This window comes from Sus scrofa, chromosome 2 (assembly GCF_000003025.6).
Source record: "Sus scrofa isolate TJ Tabasco breed Duroc chromosome 2, Sscrofa11.1, whole genome shotgun sequence".
NCBI classification, from domain to species: Eukaryota; Metazoa; Chordata; class Mammalia; order Artiodactyla; family Suidae; genus Sus; species Sus scrofa.
The window spans coordinates 80,480,266-80,496,050 of NC_010444.4; the positions used below are offsets into that span (position 1 = coordinate 80,480,266).

The window sequence follows — 15,785 nt, forward strand, 5'->3', positions numbered from 1 at the left end:
TGAAATGGGTTAGGGCTGGGAGGTTGGGATGGACCAGGAGTGGGGACGAGGCTGGAGTAGAGATCAATTAAGGACGGAATGGGGCTGGGCCGGATTGGAATGGAGTGGATTTGGGACCGAAGCTGGGCCTGCATAAGGGGTTGGTGAGGTGGGGACGGGCTGCGTTTGCGTCTGGGGGAAAGGGGTGAGGGCGTCAGGCGGGCTGGAAACACCCTAGGTGAGAGTTTGGGACGTGGGAAGGACAGCCCCCGGGCGCAGAGGGGTAGAGCCGCCCGGGCGAGGCGCGCAGGGGCTGCGGGCGAGGGGCGTGGGGGCGCCCGAGGCAGGCCGGGAAGGGGGGGCGGGCCTCCCCCTGGGCTGGGCCGGGGCGGCGCTAGGACCGAGCGCGCGGAGGGAGCGAGCCGGGCGGAGCCAGCGCCCCCCGCCCCCCGCCGGCCGGCTCCCCTCCCCCGGCCGCTGGCTCGCTCAGCTCGCAACGCTGCAGAGGCTCTGAGGCGGCAGCGGCGGCGCGGCGACTCCCTCTTTCCCTCCCTCCTTCTCCGTCCGTCCGTCCGTCCGTGCGTCTGTCCGTTCGGCTTCGGTCCGGCCCGCAGCATGGCCGGCGTCAGCTTCAGCGGCCACCGCCTGGAGCTGCTGGCGGCTTACGAGGAGGTGATTCGGGAGGAGAGCTCGGCCGACTGGTGAGCCCCCCGCCCCCGCCCCCCAGCCCCTTTGTCCCCGCGCTGCCGCCGCCGCCGCGCCTTTGTTTCCACCCGGCCCCGCCGCCCAGCAGCCGGGAGGGAGGGGGAGACCCCGAAATGGTGCAGCGGCCCGGGAGGGCTGGGGAGGGGCTGCCTTTGTGCGCGCCGGGGGAGGGGCCGGGCGGGCCAGGCGGGGCACCGGCGGCCCCGAGCGCCCGGAGGCGGCCCCAGTCGCGCGTTGGGAGCGGTGGCCGGACGCGAGCTGGGGAGACGCAGGGTCCAGATGTGTGGCCCGGGGCCTCCTGGCCCTTCGGGAGGCCATCCCCCGCCCCCTTCCCTCCGCCCCGGACCCGGGGGACAGGTGTGCACCGGGCGGCCAAGGGCACCTTCGCCACCTTCGAGCGGGCAAGGACCGGGCAGGGACGGGGCGGGGACCAGCTATGAGAGCGAGTGCAGTCTGCCCGGCCCAGCCCGGCCCGGCCAGAGCACAAAGGAAAGCCAGGGCGGGGGGAGGAGCAGAGCGGGCTGGGGGCCGGGGCGCCCCGCCCACCGGGGGGCCTCTCAGAGTTGGGGTGTGATGGAAAGACGTTCATTGCCACATAGCCACCGCCAAGTGACTCCTGTTCCCTCAGGGGTCGAGGAGGCAGGGATCCACAGCCCGATGGGGATTGCAGGGACCAGGCGGCTGGGTTGGGACATGCCAAAGGGACTGAACTGCCTGCCTAGGGAACCAGGTGGGGTTCCCGCGAGGAAGACCCCAGGGGCACTAATGTGGAGGGAGTTCCTGGAGAAGGATGAGGGGGTGAGTAGATCCACTGAGCCATAACCCAGTGGCCCAGTGGCAAGGGGCTCTCAGCTTCCTGCTGGGGGAGGAGCTGGCCTGCCTTCTCCCCCTCGTGCCAGCTGTTGTCTCCCACTGGGCTATGGGAGGGGATAGACCACCTGCTCAGGGGATGGAGTCCTCAGTGTGGCAGGAAAGCCGAAGGGTTCCTCATTGCCCCATTCAGAAATCATCAGCCCCCCAAAATACTCTTCTCCTGGGGAAGGTGCCCATTCTGTTCCCTAGGCTTCTTCCCATGGCAGGCAGGAAACTGAGTCACAGAGTGAAGGCAGGTCTCATGGACCTCACTTGGGCTGGCCCCACCCTCATGCTGAGAGGGCAGTAGGGTAGGGACATTGACCTGGGGGCTGGAGGAGGGGACAAGATGGCCAGGCGTCCATGCCACGCTACTGCAGCACTGGCGGGAGGCCAGGCCCGGAGGGATGGACTCGAGAGACAAGCAAGCTCTCGTGTCCTGCGGGTCAGTCACAGAAGAGGCCAGCACAGGCTAAGTGGGCAGGCAGCCCACCCGTTGTCCCAGCGCTGCCCCAGGGAGACTGAGATCATGGGAGGAGTTCAGGGCAAGTGGCCGGCTTGGCCTGGTGGAGGAGCTGGCCTTGGGATATGGGCTGTGCCTCTCTCAAGCTCACTTCAGAAGGCCCTCCTCTCCAGTCTTGGGGGGCTGCCTGCCACCACCCAATTTCCCCCAACCCTCCCCAAATCAGAGCTCCCACAACCACTCCTGGCCCACATCCTGCTCAGCAGAGTCTTGGGCTCCCACCCCACAGCAGCATCCATGTGGCCAAAGCCAATTATTCATCACTCGCGTGCGTCACCCCCCCCCAATCTGGGTTGTGTGTGGGACACACACAGATGTACACATGCACCCTCGCACATACACACATTTGCTCACTCCCAAGGGCCCAGATAAACATTTGGTAGAAAAGATGTGAGGATCATCCTGCAGAATAGGGCACTAGTGCCCCCAGCACAGAGCCAGGGATACAGTGGGGTCTCAAGACTCAGGGGCAGACCCTGTACTCAGGCTGGAGGAGGGCATCTGGGGTAAAATTGCTCTCTGGACAGAGGCGGCTTGGCCCTGCCCTCCCTTCCTTTGCCTCTGAAGGGATAGATGGCTCATAGATGCCATGGCCTCAGAAATGGAACATTGCCCTGGTGCTGGGAGCAGGGGCTCCAGGAAGTCAGGTTGTGTAGTGAGAAGAACTAGTATCCTGGATGTGACCCTACTCACTGCATGACCACACACAGCTCTCTGCTCCTCTCTGGTCCTCCTGAAAAGGGGGTTGGGTGCAGCCATATCTGGGATACCCAAGGCCCTTCCAGTTCTGACATCCTGAGTGCAATTGTCCTGAGGAATCCACCTGCCCAGAGCCCCCCCCATCCTCAGCTGACCCCCAGGATCTCCCTGGGGCTACTACATTCCAGCTCCCACCTCACCCCAGTCCAATTTGGCCCAGATGGTTTCTCAGAGTTTGTGTCACTATTGCAAACACCTGCTGGTATTGCTCTGTGCTCTGTGTTGAGAGACTGAGACCTCCACGAAGCTCACGGTCTAGGGCAGTGTCTGTCTCTGGGGGTTGGAGATGGTGAGACATGTAGATTCCTGGGCTCCCCCATTCTGATTCCTTGCAGTTTCACCAACTCCCGCCCACCCAAGGCTTAGGCCACCTCTAGTGAGTTTGAGAAGCACTGGTCTAGGGAGATCCGGGGCAGGTTCAGGATCTCTTCCCATCTCTGCTGGGGTGTGGCAAGTGCTCTAGGGGGCTGTGGCTCAGAGCAGGGCTTCCTGGGGAGCTGGCATTGGGGCCCTGAGGGCATGGGGTGGAGAAGCAGGTCTGGCCTTCCTGTGAAGGGAACCACATATGCAAAGGCTCCAGGTTGGGAAAGAGCCAGAACTGTGCTGGGAATCAGGGAGCCATCCAGTGTGACCCAAATGTCTGTTGTGGATACAGAAGTCTGGCTAGAAAGGCAGGTGGGGCGGAGCTCAGCATCGAAGTCCTGCTGAAGTCTTTGAACTTAGCTGTGGTTTTTACCAGGTGAAGGCCAAAGCTGCAGGAGGGAAGAGTGGCTGGGAGTAAAGAATGGAAGGGGCAGGACAGGTGTTCCTGGGAGGAGCCAGGGTTCCTTGGAGAGCCTGGGAGAGGCTGACAAGTCACCCCAGGGAGGTGTGACGGCCAGACAGTGTCTGGGACCCAGAATCTTGGAGCTCTGCCTCAGTTTCTCATCTCTGGGATGGAGAGGGGCAGACCCTGCTTCTCTGAGGGCCCTTTGTTCTGCGTGGTGGGTGAGGGTGGCTGGACAGGTGGTGGGACAGCTGTGTTGAGAAGCAGCTGCCAGGGCTGGAGCTTGGGCAACAGTTGGAGCAGGAGCTCCCGGCCCCACAGCCCACCTGTGTCCCTTTTAAGAGGGAGGGATCCTGAAAAGGAGGAGTCTGGGGGGCCATTTGTCTCCCGCAGTGACTTGTGCTGACCTCATGGGGCTGGGCCTGATACAGGCCCTCCTTCCTCCCTCCTTCCTCTTTCCTTTCCTCCCTCCTCCCTCCCTCTGTCTCCTCCCGCTTTCCTTCCCTCCCCCTTGTCTTCCTCTCTCCCCGCTCCTGCATTTTCTCTTCATCCCTTCACTTCCGTCCTTGTCTTGCCTTCTCTTTCTGCCTCCTGTCCCTGTCACTCACCGTCTTTTCCATCTGCATCTCTCCAGTGCTCCTGCCTCCTCTCCTAGCCCCCCCGCCTCTGCAGTAGGGAGAGGGGAGCTTGGGGGAGGGGCTGAGCCTTCTGCAGCCCTGAAACTTGGCCTTTCTTCCTGCCTCAAGCCTGTCCCCCAAGTGGGTCCTGGGGAGGAGGTGTCGCTGTCTTCCCTTCTGTGTAATGGATGCTGTGTCCCTGTGGCCTGTGGAGAAGAAGCTAGGGAGGAGGAGGAAGGAGGAAGGCTGCTAGGTCAGCTGAGAGGGAAGGAAAGACTATCGGTCCCAGGAGGCCAGAGCCTTAGCCAGGGTGGAGGCGGCCTAGGGCTGGAAGGCCAGGAGAGCACAGCCCCCCAGGGGCCAGAGTCCAGGCCAGAGTGACCATGGTGACCTCATCCCCATTTCAGAGAGGCAGAGATTGAGGCTGAGGGCGTGTCCCCAGGGTCCTTTGTGTTCTGGTGAATGCAGCTGGGGTGGGCCAGTCAAGTGCCAATTGCTGGGTTGCCATGGTTACCAGGGGATGCCCAGAGCTTTGCAGCACCAGGTTCTCTCTCCCCGCCCCCCACTGTGGGGGGAGGGGCGATGGGTACTGAGGCACGCGCCAGGTAGGTTCCTGGCAACGGCCAATGGGGGATGAGGAGCTGTAGCCAAGGAACGGTAACCAAGGAACCGTCGCCTTGGAATCTCCATCTCACACCGCTGGTTGGATTGCAGGCTGCTAGGGCCAAGGCTCTGAGGATGCCGTGCATGGGCTCGCTGGAAGTGAGGGATTGGGCAGCAGTTTCTCCCCTATTGCCTACCCGCCACCTGACCTGGCCTCCCTCCATCAGATCCCCAGGCTGTCCCCCACTGGGTTCCAGCCAGAAACAGTGCTTAGCCTTGTTGTCATGGAGACAAGGCTCAAGTGCTGGGCCAGAACCCCCCTCCTGTCCTGCCCCCTCTGTGTCCCTCCTACCCCCCAGAGCCATCTCCACCCAAAATTGGCTGCCTGGGCCCTGACAGTTCTCCGAGCCACCCCTCCCTCTCCCCAGGGCTCTGTACACATATGAGGATGGCTCAGATGACCTCAAGCTTGCAGCATCAGGAGGTAAGAATTCCAGCCATTCCTTTGCCTTCCTCTCCGCCCCCCTCCTCCGGTTGTTTTCTCCCCCACCCGGTTGTTTTCTTCCCCACCCGTCTGGCTCCAGGCCACCTCCCTGCCTGCGTCCGGCAGACCCACACTTGTCTGGCGTGAATGTCCGTCCTCCCATCATCCTGAAGCTCCCCAGGGAGGGAGGAAGGGAGCCTTGTTTCCTGTTTGATTATGAGAAGACTGAGCCTCAGAGAGGGAGAGTCACTTGCCCAGAGTCACTCAGCTCGGCAGCAAGGGGCCTGGCAGGGATGGCCAGATCACCTCACTTTCTCCAGAGCCCAAAAAAGGCTTTACTTTATCTCACCCACTGGGTGTTAGCACCACGTGAGACTTGATGTGTGAAGAACAAACACTTTCTCAGTCCTTCTTCAAGGTCCTGGGGGATTCAGAGGCAAAGCTCACACCTGCCTGCTGCCTCTTTCACACCAACACAGAACTCTGGGTCTTCCAGATCTCTGGTGGTGCCTTGGGGGCCTGCGAGAGGAGTCTTTGCTTAGGGTTCCAGGCCCTTCATGGGGGAGGGGCTCAGGGGACGGGGCCTGATACCCACCTGATTCCCCCAGATGGGGGCTTGCAGGAGCTCTCGGGCCACTTCGAGAACCAGAAGGTGATGTATGGCTTCTGCAGCGTCAAGGACTCCCAGGCTGCTCTGCCGAAATATGTGCTCATCAACTGGGTATGCAGCTGTGGGCTAGGGAATGGTTGTCCTCCACCCCATTCCACCCCCTGACACTGCTGGAAAGAACCCCACTTGCCCCAGGAGGAGAGCCCGGGGCCTCAGCCTGCCACCAGCTCTTGTCCTTTCCCAACTCTCTCTTTTTTGGGTACTTTGCAGGTTGGTGAAGACGTGCCTGATGCCCGCAAATGCGCTTGTGCCAGCCACGTGGCGAAGGTGGCCGAGTTCTTCCAGGTGCGAGTGCGGCTGGGGCTGGTGGGGTGGTGGCAGGAGGGAACTCTGCTGCCATAACACGCCTTTTCCTGCTGCAGGGTGTGGACGTGATCGTGAACGCCAGCAGTGTGGAAGACATAGATGCGGGCGCCATTGGGCAGCGTCTCTCCAACGGGCTGGCTCGGCTCTCCAGCCCCGTGCTCCACCGACTGCGGCTACGCGAGGATGAGAATGCTGAGCCAGTGGTCAGTGAGCACCCGGGGCAAGCTGGCCCTGCCCAGGGCTGTGCCACCCAGTCCCCCTCAGTCTTTACCCTTTGTTCACAAGGGGGCTCCCGAGAACTCGGCTTGTGGGCTGCGCTCACACCTGGCTGCTTGACTCTGCAGGGCACCACCTATCAGAAGACGGACGCAGCTGTGGAGATGAAGCGGATTAACCGGGAGCAGTTCTGGGAGCAGGCCAAGGTGTGGACCCTGACCCTGGGCTGCAGGCTGAGCTGCCTGACTCTGCCCTGACCCCTTGGGGTAGCTCTGGCTTCTCTCCCTAAGTCCCTCCCTTCAGCAGCATGTCTGCATCCCTCATGCTCCCTGCGACTGAAAGGATGAGCCCTTTTGGCCTTCCGCCCATGGGGCTCACCCCTGAGTCCTCAGAACCCTGGGCTGGGGATGGGTGGGGGGGCAGGGGACGCTGCCCAGGCTCAGGGCCTGCACTGCCTTGGCATGGGGGGTGCAGAAGGAGGAAGAGCTGAGGAAGGAGGAGGAGCGGAAGAAGGCCCTGGATGAGAGGCTCAGGTTCGAGCAAGAGCGGATGGAGCAAGAGCGGCAGGAACAGGAGGAGCGGGAGCGGCGTTACCGTGAGCGTGAGCAGCAGATTGAAGAGCACAGGTGTGTCCAGCCCCGCCCAGGGCCCCGGGGCCCCGGCCTGTGTGCATGCCCGCCCTAAAGGGGTTCCCATGTCTTGTCGTTCCAGGAGGAAACAGCAGACTTTAGAAGCAGAGGAGGCCAAGAGGCGGTTGCAGGAGCAGTCTATCTTTGTAAGTTCTTAGCCAGGGCTCCTGTCTCCTGGTCAGGGAAGTGAGGATGGTCCCTGTGTTCCTAGGCCTCTTGATGGGAGGAGGATCAGCATCTTGGGGACAGTGCTGGACATGCTAGGCACCACTGCATGGGCATGGGGCGCCATGCAATGTCAGTGTCAGGCCTGGCACCTGATCGTGCGGGGCTCTGTTTCCTGGCTCTGGAAAGAGACCTCCTTGGAGAAGCTTATGCTCTAGGCTGAAAATCTACTTTGACTCAGACTATCACTGACCAGGCTCTTCCTGCACCTCCCCGCAGGGCCTGAGGGGCTCAGGGTGGATTAGACATGCTTCCTGCACTTATAAAACTTGAGGCCTGGTCCCTACACCAGAATGCTTCAGAGCCACTGAATGAATCTGGCCTGGTGCTCTGAGCATCTGTGTATACACATGCATAGTGTCTTCTTCAGAGCAGGCCCTTGTTCCAAGCATGCTGTCTGAACCTCCAAACATTGGGATGGCCTGTAGGGTCATCATGGGTTAACCTTCTCACAATCACAGTGGCGTCAAATCTTCATGCTTTAAATTGAATTTTATATGTGAGAACTAGGTAAGGTCATTCAGAGCTGAGAATGGTGCAGTTCAGGACAGGAGATGGGCAGCACTCTTCTGGATTGGGACTTTGATGGTCAGCTGTTGGGCTGTGGGGACTCACACTCCAGGGTCACACCCACAGGAGGCTGGGAGGAGGGGGCAAGACAGCCTTGCAGGCATCAGGTGGCTGTCATAGGTCATTCCACTCACATTAGCCCCTGGGGGCTGGAGAGGACATGGTGGATTGTAAGCTCCAGCGTCAGTCATTTGTTCAACAAACCCTTACCACCTGCCTTGTGCCGGGCATTAGAAACACAGTGGAGAACAAAATAGACAATGCCCTTTTAGAATTGATTGGTGAATTAGTGTGTTTGTAATTGTGGCAAAATGTGCACAACATAAAATGTGCGCTTTTAAGCATTTTTAAGTGTATAGTTTTGTAGCATTAAGTGTGCTTATATTGTACAACCATCACCACAGTTTATCTCCAGATTTTTTTTATCATCCCATACTGAACCTCTGTACCCATTAAACACTAATTCCGCATTGCCCCCTCCCCCAGCCCCTGGCAACTGCTCTGCTTTCTGTCTCTATGAATATGACTACTCTTAAGTACTTCGTGTGAGTGGAATCATGCAACTATTTTACCTTTTGTGACTGGCTTATTTTACAGCATAATATCTTCAAGGTTCATCCATGTGTCAGAATGTCTTTCCTTTTGAAAGCTATTAATATTCCGCTGTATATGTATACCAGATTTTGTCTACCCATTCAGAGCAAGGGCTTTTTGAAAAAACTTATTGTTGTGAAGAATTTCACACACACACGCACACAAGTAGAAAGAACAGTACAGTGAACCCCTTGAACTGATTCCTCATCACCAGTTACCAGTGTTTCAGGCAAAGGCCTAAAGTCTTATATCATTATCTTATAGTGTCATCTGGCCCTTCAAGTATGGCTCCTGTGACAGTGACCATAGGTGTTCTAGCAGGTCCTTGTGGTGACCTAACAACTTCAGGTCCTTTAAAGAAGTTCTCACATGAGAAACTTTGGAATGTAGAATCTTAAAATGCTTTATCTTGGTTTAAGGAGCTATTGACCTTTCTTTGTTCTGATAAGAATTGCATTCCTTGGGACTTCCCTGGTGGCCCAGTGGCTAGGACATTGTGTTTTCACTGCTGCAGCCCAGGTTCAGTCCCTTTATGGGAATTGAGATCCCACACCAGGCCAAAAAGAAAAAAGAATTGCTTTCCTTATCCGAGTTCCCTTTTTACCTGCGCTTCCATTTATCTGAGGATGCTCCGGCCCAGCAATGCTGTAAACCTTTATGGTTAGTGTACTGATGTCCCTTTCATACCCCAGCGCTAATTTGCTTCTGTGCCTTCCGCAGTGTTGGTAGTTAAGGTTTTTGTGTGGTAAGCTGCCTCTGGTCTTTTTTTGTTTGTCTTTTTGTGTTTTAGGGCTGCACTGCGGCATATGGAGGTTCCCAGGCTAGGGGTCAAATTGGAGCTGCAGCTGCTGGCCTACACCACAGCCACAGCCACACCAATATCAGATCTGAGCCACATCTGCAACCTACACCACAACTCACGGCAATGCTAGATCCATAACCCACTGAGCAAGGCCAGGGGTCGAACCCGTGTCCTCAGAATTCCCGTCATGGCACAGTGGAAACGAATCCGACTAGGAACCATGAGGTTGGGGGTTCGATCCCTGGCTTCGCTCAGTGGGTTAAGGATCTGGCATTGCTGTGGCTGTGGTGTAGGCTGGCAGCTGTAGCTCCAATTGGACCCCTAGCCTGGGAATCTCCACATGCCACGGGTGCAGCCTTAAAAACCAAAAAAAAAAAAAAAAAAAGAACTTTTGTCCTCGTGGATGCTAGTCAGATTTGTTTCCATTGAGCCATGACAGGAACTTCTGGTCCTTTTTTGAACGAGGCAGAGGAAACTAGTGAAGTCATACTAGGCTGGGGCAAAGGCTGGTGGGATGTACATTTTTGGGGATGGCAAGGAGCCTTACTGAAGCCCTTTGGGAAGAGAGAGTGAGGTCAGAGGGAGGAGTTTAGATTCATTCCAAAGACACAAAGTGGTGGTTGGGCTGAAAACCCCCTAGAGGCTTTGGGTGTGGTGAGTTCAACTGAGTCAATAGGTACCATCTGAGGTGGGCTGGCCACTCACACAGGTACATGAGTTCTCATCCTGTATCATCCACAGAGGGTGGGGAGATGATTCAGAAACAGGAAGTTATGACACGGTAATCCGTGGTGTATGCTTGGAACTCCTTATGGGACCCAGAGAAGGAAATGACCTGAAAGGGCCAGGTGATGTCTTCTCCAGGAGGCAGTGCCCAAGCTGAGGTTGGAAGCAGGAAGAGTTGGGCCCAAGGTGGGGGGTGAGGCACGTGGGGAGAGAGATTCATGCCAAGGCACGGAGGTGGGAAATGGTACGTATGTTCCAGGAACTGTGACTACATGGTGCTGAGGACTTTATGTCTGCATCTCACAGGATGTGGGCAAGTGAAGGTGGCAGGGGACTGTTGGGAGAGGTGATGGACTAGATCAGGCAGAGAGGGGAGGATGGGCCAAGCAAGGGGCCCCATCTGTCTTTATTCCCAGGGTTGCAATCTCAAGACAGTGAAGTGGGCAGGTGAGGGGCAGTAGGCAGTGGTGGGGACTGGCGATCTGGACAGCACATGCCCCATATAAGGGCAGCTGCAGTACAGCTGTAGCCTTTGGCTGCTTTGGGGTACACAGGCCCATGTTGCCAGAAGTTCTGGCATTTTAAGAGAAACTGAAATTTTAGTGAGAAACCTGATTTTTTCTTTTTTTTTCTTCTTTTTAGGGCCATACCCATGGCATATGTGGGGCATATGGAAGTTCCCAGGCTAGGGGTCTAATCGGAGCTGTTGACCCAGCCTGCACCACAGCCACAGCAACGTGGGATCCGAGCCGTCTGTGACCTACACCACAGTTAACGGCAGTGCCGGATCCTTAACCCACTGAGCAAGGCCAGGGATCAAACCCGAAACCTCATGGTTCCTAGTCGGATTCATTAACCTCTGAGCCATGACGGGAACTAGAGAAACCTGATTTTTAAGTGGTGGTGACTAATGTTTTGGAAAGGTCCTTTCAGGGTCTATAGAGAAGAAATGGGGAGAAAGAGAGCAAAGAAGTAGGAGACTAAGGAAGAAACTTTAGTCGTGATACCAGGATCCAGGCAGCAGTCTTGGATTGGGTGTGTGGTTGGCCAGGTGCTGAGGTAGGAGGTTGGAGAAAAGTTAGCTACAAGGTGGGGAGCTCTTCTGGATGGCTTTGGGTGCCCAGGGGCCTGTCTGGACTGGGGATGAGGCAGCTGGGGGCCTTGCAGATGGAGAGAAGGTGCTGTGTGACTGGGTCGTGATGGTGGTGCCGGGTTGTGGGGGCTCTAAGAAAGCCAAGAACTGTAGGGATGGGGGCTTAGAACACCATCCCTTTGGTTTCCAGGGTGACCAGCGGGATGAGGAGGAAGAGACCCAGATGAAGAAGTCAGAATCGGAGGTAGAGGTGAGAGCTGGTGGGATGGGGCAGCTGAGTTTGGCACAGCTGCCTCAGTTGGGCCCGGCCTGGCCCTGACTTGGACCTTTTCCTTGTGCCTCCAGGAGGCAGCGGCCATTATTGCCCAGCGACCTGATAACCCACGGGAGTTCTTCAAGCAGCAGGAAAGAGTCGCATCGGCCTCTGCAGGCAGCTGTGATGTGCCCTCACCCTTCAACCACCGACCAGGTAGTCCCAGGTCCCACCCCCACCCAACCCCCACTCCTCAGGTTTTGGCCGTGAACCCCTTTGGAATCTTTCTTGGAAGGGAAGCCTTGCCCGAGGACGCCTTGGAGAAGGCAAGGCCATCGTCAAGTGTGCTTCCATCCACTGCCCCCAGGTGGCAGGGCTGAGAAGAGCTCTGGTGGGGTTCACTTTGGGCCTGGGCTGGATAAGGGGTTGTGCTAGAGGCCATCTGGGCAGCTCTGACAGGGGCTAAAGCGTGCCCCACCCCCCGCCCCTGCTGCAGGGAGTGGCCTGGCTGGGGTTGAACTAGGTCTTGTCTGAAAAGCTGTGGGTGCATGTGGGGTGGGCTTTTGCCCCGGCCTTGAGTTTGAGCAGCCAGGAGCCTGTACCCTGGGTTCCTGTTTGGATTCTCCCCATGCGGCTTCTGCGTCTCCCTGAAGCACCCCTCCACTCCCTCTCTGCTGCTCTTGAGTGTTTGCCTCATCCCTGTGCTTGGCTCTGTGCTGGGGTTCCCGGGGTGGGGCAGGCTGTCCCCAGGCGTGTGCTGCCCAGAGGCTGGCTGCGTTGTGGTGTGTCAGGCTCTTTGCTGTGCACGGCTGGTGCTGCTGGGAGTCGTCTGATGGCTTGAGGCTCTGGCCCAGCTTGGCTGAATGTGCGCCCTGACTGAAGGCAGTTTGAACATCCAGGGCCAGCCCTGGGGGTGGGTGAGGCCTGGGGGTGGGGGTGGGGAGACTGACCCTCTCTTGTCCTCTGTCTCTCTCTCTGTCTGTCTCTCTTGGCAGGTCGTCCGTACTGCCCTTTCATAAAGGCATCGGACAGTGGGCCTTCCTCCTCCTCCTCTTCCTCCTCCTCCCCTCCACGGACTCCCTTTCCCTATATCACCTGTCACCGCACCCCAAACCTCTCTTCCTCCCTCCCATGTAGGTAGCAGCCCCAGGTCTCCATGGGGGGTAAGGAGGGCCCCTCTTCCCAGCAGCCCCCTGCCCTCACTCCCCCAGCCTGACCGCTGATCTCTGGTGTTTGTCCCTAGAGCAGGTACCGCCTGTCTCTTTCCCCTGGCCCTGAAGGGGCACTGGCCCTTAGGGGCCTGGTTTACAGGGTCTGGAGCTGTGGTCTGGCCCCTCGGGGGCCTGGGGAGCTCCCAGCCCCCACCCAGACTCCAGAGAGGAGGTGCTGGCCAGGCCCCAAGGTGGACAGTCCTGGTTCCACCTGGCTCCTTGGCCCTCACTGACCAGCCTAGGGGTTTGTTCCACAGGCAGCCACCTGGACAGTCACCGGAGGATGGCGCCCACCCCCATTCCTGCCCGGAGCCCATCTGACTCCAGCACGGCCTCTACCCCTGTCGCTGAGCAGATCGAGCGGGCCCTGGATGAGGTCACATCTTCGCAGCCTCCACCACTGCCACCCCCACCCCCACCAGCCCAAGGTGAGTGAGTGGCCATGGCCTCTGGGCTGGGAACCCAGATGGCCATAGTAACAACTCCCAGGGATCTGGGCCACCCATCACCCAGACTGCACTGCCCTGAGAATGGTTGTGTGGGGGACCCCTGGTCAGACCTGCCCTCTGTGAACCTCAGTGTCTCCCTGGAGTGGGGACTGGGCCTTCCTCTCAGTGCTGCTGAGTGGTTTAAAGACACTAGCAAAGGGGCAGTGGGGGCCAGTGGGTGCTAGAAGGCACTCTGCATGGAAGTCTTACTGGAGGCCTTCTTTCCTGGAGGTGGCTGATTCCTCAGCCAGGGGGCAGGGAACTGTACTGGTGGCTGCCCAGGGCCCTCATCCTTTGCTGGGAGCTGATCATGTCTCCTTTCTGCTTCGTCAGAAACCCAGGAGCCCAGCCCTGGCCTGGATAGTGAAGAGACGAGCAAGGAAGCCAGAGAAGCAGCCCCTCAGGCCTGGGCTGGCCCTGTGGAGGAGCCCCCTCAGGCACCGGAGCCTCCCCAGGGCCGAGGCAGCCCCCCGGAGGACTTGATGTTCATGGCGTCTACAGAGCAGGCTGTCCTGGCTGCCCCTCTAGAGCCTGCCATGGCTGGAGCCTCTGCAGCTGACACCCTGGTAGCTGATGCCATTGAAGCCGACACTGCCGCTGCTGACACCGCTGTTGCCAACACTGTCACCCCTGCAGCTGCCAGCCTCATTGACCTATGGCCTGGCAATGGGGAGGAGGCCTCTGCACCCCAGGCTGAGCCTAGGGCCCCCACACCACCCTCGGGTGCTGAGGTCCCTCTGGCAGAGGTGCCCCTGCTGGACGAGGTGGCTCAGGAGCCACTGCCACCAGCAGGTGAAGGCAGTGCTAATCTTCTTAATTTTGATGAGCTTCCTGAGCCGCCCGCTACCTTCTGTGACCAAGAGGAGGAAGTAGAAGGGGTGTCGCTGGCTGTCCCTCAGGCTCCAACTCTGCCCTCAGCTCTAGAGGAGCTGGATCTAGAGCCGGATCGGGAGCCAGAGCCGGAGCCGGAGCTGGAGCCAGAGCCAGAGCCCCACCTGCTGACCAATGGCGAGACCACCCAGAAGGAGGGGACCCAGGTGGGGCTGGGGCTTCCTGGTGGGAGGGGCTTGAGCAGGGGGCTAACCCTGCCTTCCTCAGGCTTGCAGCAGTAACCCCGTCCCACTCTGACCCACACTGTAGGGAGTGGGGGGAACAGCTCTAGTTCATTCCCCCTGCCTGGGCCACTCTGTTTTATTCCCAAGGCAGGCATCTGTGTTTCCCTGGCAACCACTGATGGAATCACTGGTTGCTGGGTTGCTGGGGAAACGTGTTCAGGCTTGGTAGGTCAGCCCTAGTCCTGCTGGGTGGGGCCCAGTAACATGGGGCTTTTCTCCTGCAGGCCAGTGAGGGGTACTTCAGCCAATCACAGGAGGAGGAGTTTGCCCAATCGGAAGAGCTGTGTGCAAAGGCCCCGCCTCCTGTGTTCTACAACAAGCCTCCAGGTAGAACTGGGAATGGGTGGAGCAGGGGTACTGCGTTTGGACAGGCAGCGACCCCTCATACACAGCTGGCACAGCTTCCTGGGGTTAGGGGGTCATGGGCACGGATCTGCTGGGCTACCTCCTTAACTTGTTTCCCTTTCCCACACCATAGAAATCGACATCACTTGCTGGGATGCAGACCCAGTACCAGAAGAGGAGGAGGGCTTCGAGGGTGGCGACTAGCGGTGGTGCCCGTCCTCAGGCTGCCCTCGCCAAGGCCTCACACCTGCGCTGGCCTCTGGCCAGACGGCCCGCAGTGCCTGCACTTGCAGCAGCTCCGCCTGGCACCCTCTGGACTCCGGCCCTGGCCGGGGACTTGGCCGCTTCCCTACCCACAGGGCCCGACTTTTACAGCTTTTCTTTTTTTTAAAAGTTGATAGGAGACTTGTACAGTTGACCGGTTTTCCTCCCGTTGGTAGTTGAGACGCTGTTGCAAATTCCATCCCCTTCCTGCCCGGTCCAGATTGTAGATCTTAGTCCTCCCTGGTCACTCAGCTGGCCGGGGTGGAGGCCTCACCCTGCTTTGGGGCCTGTGTGGGGGGATGCTCTGGTGGGAAAATGTTCCCCCCACCTCTTTTCCTAGTTTTCTGTTTCTTGGAAAAATATCACTTTGTATTCTCTGTCCAGGGCTTCAGATATTTTGCACGAATTTTAAAACATGGCAATAAACGGCTCGTGGGCTCTGGTTCCCTGGGACCCCCCTTCCCCACCCTTCTCTTGACCTCCCCACCTGGCCTGAAGGAAGTAGCAGGCCCAGCTGGGGCCCCTCAGCTTCCTGGCCCTTTCCTGCCCCCTCCTGCTGGGCAGGTCCCAAGCTGGAGGCCCTAGGCGTGATTCAGGTCAGGGCTATGGGTGGTCCCTCTTCACCTCCTCCCTCTTTGCTTGGGTTCCTTTTTCACGTTCAGTAACTGTTTTTTGGAAAGCACAAACTTCTGTAACAGGTCGTGCTCATGTCTGTTAATAAAGAAATCCAGATCCCTTCGGGCCTGCTGCTCCGGGCCTCCAGGGGCTGATCCGGGGTGGGCTGCCTGCCCTAACCCCATTCCCAGCTTTTCCCACATCTAAAGCTGCAGGGGGTGCCTTTAAGCAAGACCTCATGGGCAAGGAAAGTGGGGTCTGAGGATTCCATGGGGACCAGCCTCTGGTTTGAAGCAGGTTGACCTCAAGTTTAGTTCTGTATCCCCAAGCCAGTTTGTAGCTGAGAGGTGCATTTAGGTTCGGTCCCACCAAGGC

General features: G+C 58.5%; 1 protein-coding gene across 4 annotated transcripts; it reads left to right on the plus strand.

Annotated features, from left to right (window-relative positions):
• DBN1 (drebrin 1) lies at positions 338-15,532 on the plus strand. Of its 4 annotated transcripts, none has more exons than XM_021084367.1 (15): positions 415-680; positions 5,233-5,288; positions 5,897-6,009; positions 6,169-6,243; positions 6,321-6,467; positions 6,609-6,686; positions 6,955-7,106; positions 7,192-7,255; positions 11,310-11,369; positions 11,465-11,588; positions 12,368-12,505; positions 12,841-13,011; positions 13,405-14,108; positions 14,411-14,513; positions 14,665-15,532. In XM_021084367.1, exons 1-15 carry the CDS (start codon positions 595-597, stop codon positions 14,733-14,735), a joined length of 2,142 nt encoding a protein of 713 aa, XP_020940026.1. In that variant the 5' UTR covers positions 415-594; the 3' UTR covers positions 14,736-15,532. The 4 variants fall into 4 exon arrangements, with proteins under 4 accessions (XP_020940028.1, XP_020940026.1, XP_020940029.1 ...); XM_021084368.1 differs by lacking the exon at positions 415-680 and adding an exon at positions 932-1,482; XM_021084369.1 differs by lacking the exon at positions 12,368-12,505 and having other exon boundaries at positions 338-680.